Source organism: Nicotiana attenuata, chromosome 10 (assembly GCF_001879085.1).
Source record: "Nicotiana attenuata strain UT chromosome 10, NIATTr2, whole genome shotgun sequence".
NCBI lineage: Eukaryota > Viridiplantae > Streptophyta > Magnoliopsida > Solanales > Solanaceae > Nicotiana > Nicotiana attenuata.
The window spans coordinates 40573346-40582840 of record NC_031998.1 but is presented as its reverse complement, the minus strand read 5'-3'; the positions used below and the strand labels follow the sequence as shown (position 1 = coordinate 40582840).

The 9495-nt window shown below is 37.2% G+C and overlaps 1 protein-coding gene across 1 annotated transcript; it reads left to right on the top strand.

Moving 5' to 3' along the window:
* LOC109233350 (auxin response factor 18-like) lies at positions 5240–8950 on the top strand. The gene is made up of 5 exons (XM_019399200.1): positions 5240–5421; positions 5700–5812; positions 5967–7012; positions 7580–8445; positions 8522–8950. The coding sequence occupies exons 3-5, from the start codon at positions 5984–5986 to the stop codon at positions 8604–8606; spliced, it is 1980 nt and encodes a 659-aa protein (XP_019254745.1). The 5' UTR covers positions 5240–5421; positions 5700–5812; positions 5967–5983; the 3' UTR covers positions 8607–8950.

The following is a 9495-nucleotide window of genomic DNA, read 5'->3' as shown; positions in this document are numbered from 1 at the left end:
TTATATATATATATATATATATATATATATATATATATATATATATATATATATATATATATATATATATATATATATATATATATATATATATATATAATCCAAGTATTTAACTTGCGATATGTGGGAATCACTTACCTTGACATGGATGATGAAGATGGAGCTCCAAAATCGCTCCTAGGTCGGCTCCCATGGAGGAAATGAGATAAAATGAGCCAAACCCATTTTTGCAAAGTTATACACTGCCCATGCGATCCTTTTCCGCGTTCGCGAGGCCTCCATCGCGTTCGCGGTGAACAAAATTCCCAAAAGTCATTTCCAAACTCTTCTCAGACAGCCTCTAGTATAATGGCCATAACTTTTTGTACAAAAATTCAAATGACAAATGGTTCAATGTTTTAAAGAACGGAGGAATATGCGATGATTTTTTCCCGGAAATCCCCAACGAAAAATACAGACTATTCCTTCCTTTCTATCGAATCGATCATAACCATTACCTACATTCCAGGAAATTGTGCACCACAAATAAGAGCTAATAAAGAGACCCGCAATTCCGTAGAAAGACATCACGATTCCTTGTGAAAAAAATGATTTGCTGAGGCGGAAAAAAGTCAAATACTCTTCTTCAAATTCTAAATTACATACTCTTTTTCTACGAGATGCTGGGAATCCTTTGTACCACATAGTATGTAGATTTTGAAGAAGAGTATAAATAAGACAATGGAGTTTTCAGAATTTCATTTTTTTGATCATAAATAATCGCCAACAAGAATTTGGTTCTTTTTACGAACTTGATGTCGACAAATTAAATCTGCGAATCTAGAAATTCATTTCGGCCAATTGAACCTTCTCGAACTGTTTCTTTTTAAGAACCAAAAAGATTTGTGCCAAAATAACAGATGCCAAGAAGAACAAAAGTCCTTGGACACGTAATGGATCTTGAAGTACTATTTCTGCATCTCCCTGACCAAATCCGCCTACATTAGGATTACTCGTTAATGGTTGATCAAATTTGATAGATTCGCCCTCGGAAACAAGAAGTTCTGGTTGGGGAGAGATAATATCAACCACTTGACATCCATCCGACGCATTCGTTATGGTTATCTCATATCCACCTTTTTCTTTTCGTATGATTTTGCTTACTATACCTGCTGCTGTAGCATTATAAACAATATTGTTACTCTTGCTGCCGTCGGGATAAATTTGACCCCTTCCCCTATTCGCGCCTCTCCATAATAATTATGACCCAAACTTTTAGCCAATTTAGCTCTTAATACAGGATCATTCAAGTCAGGTTTTTTTATTATTAGGATAGGTGAATTCTTATAGATCCATCCTCCGAGGGAACTGGACATGATAATTTTTAATCATCCAGCTCGAGCAAGAATAAAAAGAACCAAATAAATCCATATATCCATATAAAATATATATATGGTACCTGTATTTACACATACACATATATGATATAGGAATGGTTCAATGTAAGAAAAATTTGACTGAATTCTTTTTTACGGAGTTGCAACTATCCATTACAAAACAAAGAATTAGTATCTATTATACCAGGAATATCAATGAACCCGATTATTGCAATTGCTCAGGATAGCTTTTTTTAGATTCTAGGGTCTATTTCTTAGTTCAAGATCCCTCTTACTAACTGGAATCAAAGAATTAGTAGATCTGTTCTGCCCCAAATGGGAATGGGCTAGGGTTATGAACTTATAATCTGATGATCGAGTCGATTCCATGATTATAAGTTCATTCCATACCGGACCAAGCCTGAATAGGGTTATATACATTCTCATTACGAGAAGGGGTCATTCGGGCCTATCTAAATAGATACTATGTTTATATATGGATTCCTACATCATTACATTCCATTTAGGATTAGGAATACGCGTAATCGGACCTGCTTTTTGCAATGGATCCGGTGGAAAAAGGGTTGCTAAATTTATACCGTCCGTTATTTCATATGTGACGACAGGTCGAACTAAAACAAAAAACTTTTTCTTGCTAGGTGTAATCCGTTGGACATAGATCCAATTTTTCACTTTTTTGGATTCCTTGGAATTTCTTTTTCCTGTTCCTGGTGGTATCAAAACGCCGGTATGTCGGGATATCTGAAAGAGGTTGACAATAAGTTCTTTCAAAATTGATTATTTGCCCCTCTGTTAGAGGTGTTCCAGAAATGTCTGCGATCGAGTAAATAGCTCTACGAACGAATTGATCGGATCGACTTGGAAAATGGAAAGATTTGTACAAGTTATACGTTTCGTCACCACTTTGTGGAAAATCGTTAGGTATGAATTCCCACTTTTTTTTATTACCCAGGGTTTCAATACATTTCGCAATCGAGAAATCTCTACAACCCGGATTCCTATTTCTCAATGATATTCCACGATCAAGACAATTGGCTGAATCCCGTGAAACCATTTCATAGAAGTTCATTGATATCTTCTTTTTATAAAGCAAATCGACTTCTATTCTTGAATAATCCACATCACTTATATGAGAATACGAATGGTTTCTTTTTCATTTTCAGGAAGAAAGAAGAAAAAAAAGACTTACAAGTTCGCCCATTAAAGTGGTACGTGAGCTGGGTTCAGAACGTCGTGAGACAGTTCGGTCCATATCCGGTGTGGGCGTTAGAGCATTGAGAGGCTTTTCCCTAGTACGAGAGGACCGGGAAGGACGCACCTCTGGTACCAGTTATCGTGCCCACGGTAAACGCTAGGTAGCCAAGTGCGGAGCGGATAACTGCTGAAAACATCTAAGTAGTAAGCCCACCCCAAGATGAGTGCTCTCCTATTCTGACTTCCCCAGAGCCTACGGTAGCACAGCCGAGACAGCGACGGGTTCTCACTTGACACCAAGATCTACAACTTTTATGTTTTGGTCGTCTCCCAATTCCTTATAGATTTTGAGATATAAGCTTCCAAAGTCAGCCCTGTGCAACACGAATTTCTTCTTCATATTCCCGGACAGCCTGTAGTGCACCAGCCATAACCTTTTGTACAAAAACACAAATGCTAAATGGTTTACCTTTCTGAAAACTATACACAAAGAGCTACAATTTTCGTTTTTGGATTATCTTCAAGTTCCTTATAGATTGTGAGATATGAGCCTCCGAAGTCAGACCTGCGTAACAGAGATTTTCTTCTTCGCGAACGCGAGAATCTCTTCGCGAACGCGAAGAACAAAATCCCTGAAGCCAAATCCTTCTTCGCGAATGCGAGAGGATTCTTGCGAACGTGAAGAACAACACCAGACACCAACATCAACTATAGCAAAACAGCCCGAAATGATCCGAAACCACCCCGAAACACACCCGAGGCCCCGTCTAATCACACAAACCAGTCCCATAACATAACACGGATCGAAATCATGAATTGCGCCCCAATTCAAGCTTAATGAACTTTAAAACTTCAAACTTCTACATTCGATGCCGAAACCTATCAAATCACGTCCGATTGACTTTAAATTTTGCACACAAGTCACATTCGATGTTACAGACCTACTCAAACTTTCGGAATCGAATTCCGACTCCGATATCAAAAAGTCCACTCCAGGTCAAACTTCTCAAAAACTTTCAAATTTCTAACTTTAGCCAAATGACTCCAAAATGACTTACGGACCTCCGAATCCACTTCCGGACGCGCCCCCAATACGAGAATCACCATACGGAGCTATTCACAGACTCGAAATTCCAAACGGACATCGATAACACTGAAATACACTTCAACAAACTTATGAAATTCTTCCAAAAATGCTAACTTCCACAATAGGTGCTAAAACGCTCCCGGGTCATCCAAAACCCGATCCGAACATACGCCCAAGTCCAAAATATCATACAAACCGCTGGAACCTTCAAATCCTGATTCCGATGTTGTTTACTCAAAAAACCCCAATCTAAGTCAATTCTTCCAACTTAAAGCTTTCGAAATGAGAATTTTCTTTCCAAATCAACTCCGAAATACCCGGAATTCAATTCCGACCATGCGTACAAGTCATAATACCTTAAGTGAAGCTGGTCATGGCCTCAAACCACCAAAGAACGCGCTAGTGCTCAAAACGACTGGTCGAGTTGTTACATCTACCGATTGAATCCATTGGTATAACCATTTGACTTTTGACCGGTCAAATTATGGTTATTACCTAGAGATATCCGTCGGAAACCAATTTAAAAAATTAGAAATTAAAATATTCAAATGTATCGAGAGAGTCTCACGAAAAGTCCTCGGAATACCGACTTGGAAAAGTCCGTTGGTACTGCTGTATCGGTAAACATCTGATTTTCAGTAGTGCATTAAAGTGGAAACCGCACCTTAGAAATAATATTTTTTCATTCCCAAGACTCGAACCAAATACCTACTGTTAAGGAAGAAAATATCATATCCATCCTACTACAAGTCTTCTTGTGAGGTCCCAATTTTCTTTAGAAAATATTACTAAGTATTTCAAAGTAGAAAAGTAAAATATTTATATAAAAAAGATTACATTATCATTAGAAAATTAGTAATACATTTTAAACTCCATTTTTTTTTTTTCGCTTTGTTTTTTCTCAGGTTTCCATCATTGCAATAAGTATATTGAAATATCAAAAAATTATTCTGATAAAGTCATCAACTTCTTGAATCGGGTTCTATTACTTAAGATCAATAATGTTACAGGAGTGATTAAATGGTTTGTGCAAAATATTATTAAAATTTTTATTTTGAAAAAGCTAGAAAAATCTACTTCAAAAAAATATATAGGATAATATAAGGCCTCCCATTAAGTTTGGCTTTAGGCCGCCATACTTATTTAGCCGCCCCCTGATTATTCTGTATTATTTTTTATTGACTGTTTATTAATTATGGGATTGTCAATTTTACTCCTTTATTCTGGGATAATTTATCCTGGATTAATATTCCACCCTCTGGCAGGTACTCCTATAAAAGTATAAATTATCCTGATACTATTTTTAATCATGGAATAATTTATCATAGAATTAGTAACCAAATAAGGAATACGGCATACTAAATTTTTATCCCATAATTGTTTTTATTTATCCATTACACGAAACAACCCCTTAAGAAATAGTGAAATAGATAGCTTGGTTTAAGATATTTGTTGTTTTAGTAGCTTCTGAAAGATACAGTAGAGTTTCTTCAGATCCGAAGAAAAAGGTCAGAAAAATCATTGTTTAATTAACCAACCAAAAATCCATGAAAATTTTAAATATTTCTAAGAGAGAGAGTGACAAAGAGAAAAAAGACTAGTTCCACATTGACTGACACGTAAATAATTGTCAAAATGCATATATAAAGCATATGCATATACTATATATATACATATTTGTATGATGATTAAGCATTAGTGCATTTTAGAAACATAAAAATGACAAGTAATTTTCACTTTCCATGATTTCCGATTTTTGCTAGGGTATTTCTTTCTTATCTTTTTCTTCTAATTCATGGTCAATTCTTGTTTTTTTCTTTTTCTGGTGAATTGTTTATTTGTTTTAGTGGGTTACTGTTTTTTTTTTTTTTGTGGGTGCGGGAGAAATAGTGTCAAAGTTGGTTCTTGGCGAAGAGAGTTGTATTAGTTCTTGATTTTAGAATAAAATTTGGATTCTTTTTCTTGCTTGGTTTTGAACTCAAAGCTGAATATAAACTGCTGTAGGCTTCAAGATTGAATTCTTTTTTGTGTTAAATTTACAGCAATTCAACAAATTTTCTGTGTTTTGAGGCCTTCTTTCTTGGAGGAAGTTTTCAAGAATCTGACTTGTTGGAGCAATTTTCTGGTTTTCAGATGCTTTTGCAGATATAGAAAGGTATGGACTTTACTTCAATCCATTTTAGTTGAATTTATTTCATTTACCATTTTTTTCCTTCTCATTTGATTGTCCTGAATGTGTTTTACATTGATGACAACATTTCCATAACTAGTGTGTCAATTAATGAAATCGGTGTATTGCATTTCTACAGAATCTGTTAATTTCAAGATGAATACTTTTATGGAAGAAGAAGAGAAGTGGTTAGATTCTAAATTTTGGCATGCTTGTGCTGGTAATATGGTAGAAATGCCTGCAGTTAATTCAATAGTGTTCTACTTTCCTCAAGGACACGCTGAGCACGCGTGTGGAAATGTGGAATTTAGGAGTGATATTAGGATTCCATCATATATTCCTTGTAGAGTTTCGGGTATTAAATACATGGCAGATCAAGAAAATGATGAGGTTTTTGCCAAAATTAGGTTGACACCTGTTAGTAGTAATGAGGTTGAAAATGTTGATGATGGGGTGGTTGCGAAAAGCGGGTTGGATAATGATCAGGAAAAACCCACTTCATTCGCAAAGACATTAACGCAATCAGATGCGAATAATGGTGGGGGGTTTTCTGTTCCAAGGTATTGTGCAGATACGATCTTTCCTCGTTTGGACCACTCTGCAGATCCTCCTGTCCAGACCTTATTAGCGAAGGATGTTCACGGGAAGACATGGAAATTCAGGCATATTTACCGAGGGACACCTAGGCGTCATCTTTTAACTACCGGTTGGACTACTTTTGTGAATTCAAAAAAGCTCGTTGCGGGGGATTCCATTGTGTTCCTGAGGGCTGAAAATGGGGATGTTTGTGTGGGCATCCGCCGAGTAAAGAAAGGAATTGCAGGTGGACATGATACTTCTTTTGTGGTACCATACGGAGGGTTTTCCGCTTTTCTCAGGCATGATGAGAACAAATTAATGAAGAGGGGAAAAGTGAAGGCGGAATCAGTTATTGAAGCTGCAAATCTTGCAGCTAGTGGACAGCCCTTTGAGGTTACTTTCTACCCCCGCGCTAGCACTCCAGAGTTCTTTGTGAAGGCCTCGCGTGTGGAGGCGGCATCGCAGATCTGTTGGTGCTCGGGGATGAGGTTCAAGATGGCGTTCGAAAATGAAGACTCAACGATGAGCTGGTTCATGGGAACTATATGTTCTGTTCAGGTTGCTGATCCCATTCGATGGCCAGATTCACCCTGGCGGCTTCTTCAGGTAATATCATCTCTATCATGTTGTGATCTGTCATATTACATTTCTAGCGTTTGCTCTACGTATGCATTATTATAGGGGATGTAAAGGTATGAGAATCTAAGTTCAGAAACAATTACATCATACTTCTGACCTTAATGTATCTGTTTCTTTGCAAGAGTAAAATGACGCACTATTTCTTATCGTTTTTATTCAGTGAGCTTGTATTCTCTGTAACAAGTATTTTTGATGAGTTGTGACCTCTTGAAGTTGGAGAGTGGGGATTACGGTTATGTGAACTCAATTGAACAATACCTGTGAACATTATTTGTATGATTATGTGATGCATCTAATTCCTTTATTCGGTCCTTTTCCAAGTGGTAAAAGATGTTAAGCTTGATTTTCCAAACAGTGAGCTGATTTACAATTTGATTTCTTTCCCTAGTAAACTTCTGTTTCGCTATGGCAATTCATTCTAATATTCAATTCAAAGCTTACACTTCACGCTAATTGCCTCTTGACTAGGTTGAAAGTATGCTATTCTAGCTACTTCAATATTGTTTATCTCTAAGTAGAGGTGTATTGCTGCAGGTGACATGGGACGAGCCAGATCTGCTTCAACATGTAAAGTGTGTCAACCCATGGCTTGTGGAATTAGTCTCGGACATGCCCACCGTCCACTTTTCTCCCCTCTCACCCTCACAGAAGAAACCTCGATTACTTCAACGTTCAGATTTTCCTCTTGATGGTCATCTTCCTATGCCGGGTTCTCCCGGCAACCACCTTCTTAGTCCCAATATCCCCTTTGGTTGTCTTCCCAACGACACCCCTGCTGGCATGCAGGGAGCCAGGCATACCCAATATGGTTTCTCATTATCAAATCTCCACCTCAATAAACTGCACTCAAGTCCGTTTCCTGTCAGTTTTCCACCACTTGATCATGCTGCTGCAACCCCTAGTCCCTCCAATAGTACATTAATTCCCAAGCCAAGTAGCAGCAATGATATGTCTTGTTTACTAACACTTGGAAGTTCTACTGAAACAGTGACCAAATCTGATTGTGACAAAGCACCACAACTTGTACTCTTTGGTCAACCCATATTTACTGAACAACAGATCTCTCTAAGCAGCTCAGGAGATACGGTTTCTCCTGTTTGTGCAAGGACTAGTTCTTCAGATGGGAATGCAGATAAAATAGGGAGCATATCTGATGAATCAGGTTCTACATTTGATCACCGTGGTCTATCTGAGCAAAATGTAGAGATTGGACAGTGTAAAGTTTTCATAGAATCAGAAGATGTAGGACAAACATTGGATTTATCAGTGCTGGGATCGTACGAGGAGTTATACAAGAAGTTGTCCAATATGTTTGGCATTGAAATCTCAGAGATGCTTAATCGTGTGCTTTACCGAGATATTACTGGTGCGGTGAAGCAACTTGGTAATGAACCATTTAGGTATGTGTTTAACATCCCTGTGTATGGCTTCACACAAACCATTTTGTTTGTTAATTAGTCTGCATTTGTTTTGCAGTGATTTTGTGAAAACAGCACGAAGGTTAACACTTTTAACGGATACAAGCAGTGTAGGAGCGCTAGGGAGCAGAGCGAACCAGTAAAATCTCCATTTTGATATCGAACTGTAGAGCGCTAGGGATGACTCTATTCCTGCACTTTGGTCTTGGAAATATCGAGTAGTAGAAGCTCAAACTGTTGAATGATTCTGCAACTTTTTAGCTCTAATCTTGGACAGTATGTTTACTAGGTTTCGCGATTGCTTTGAGTTTTGTTTTCAGAGAATACCTACAACGAACAAGATAATCTTGCTTTTTGTAGGCTTTGTCTGCTCATTTCTAGACTTGTTGATTGAAGCCTTCTGAAAAAGGCTAAAACTTTTAGCGTGTTTGTTATAGAAATTCTGTCTCGTTTACAGTCTATTGCTCTTTTACAGTTCAAAATTTGAGATATACAAGCGTCGTGTTGACTTGAGCCATTACTTCTTGATCAACATATTATTTCTCTGGATGACAATTTTAGGATTTAAACCAGTACCAAGATTGCCAAAATAGTATACTGTTTCAGGTGGCAATAAGTAAAACCTATTGAAGCATGTCTTGGAAGAATTAGAGCAAATATTTTATCAACGAATTTGTTATATTTCTACGTTTCATAGGGGAAAAAACCAACAATTTACATTTAATAAATAACTATGGTAGCAGCATCGAACACAGAGTCAAAAAGAGAGTTAGGGTGGTGAAGTATTTAGGAGTCAAAATAATAATGTAATATTATAGAGTACAATCTTATTATGGAGTATCAGAATATAAGCACAATAATGTAAGAAAAAATACAAATAAAGAAGAATCCTTTGGCAGCCTGAAATGAAGGATTTCTAAAAGTGGTTTAAGTCAATGTGCCAAAAAAATCTGATTTCTAAAGTTATATACCTCAAATGACATGGATTTTGGCCGGTTGAATCAAAGAAAATAGGTGGCCATGATTTGATCT

What these genes read in the sequence shown, in the direction of transcription:
- LOC109233350 (XM_019399200.1), top strand. Translation starts at nt 5,984, where the DNA reads ATGAATACTTTTATGGAAGAAGAAGAGAAGTGGTTAGATTCTAAATTT. An exon ending in CACCCTGGCGGCTTCTTCAG is followed by an intron (nt 7,013 to 7,579) that starts GTAATATCATCT and finishes GTATTGCTGCAG; the next exon opens with GTGACATGGGACGAGCCAGA. An exon ending in CTTGGTAATGAACCATTTAG is followed by an intron (nt 8,446 to 8,521) that starts GTATGTGTTTAA and finishes TTTGTTTTGCAG; the next exon opens with TGATTTTGTGAAAACAGCAC.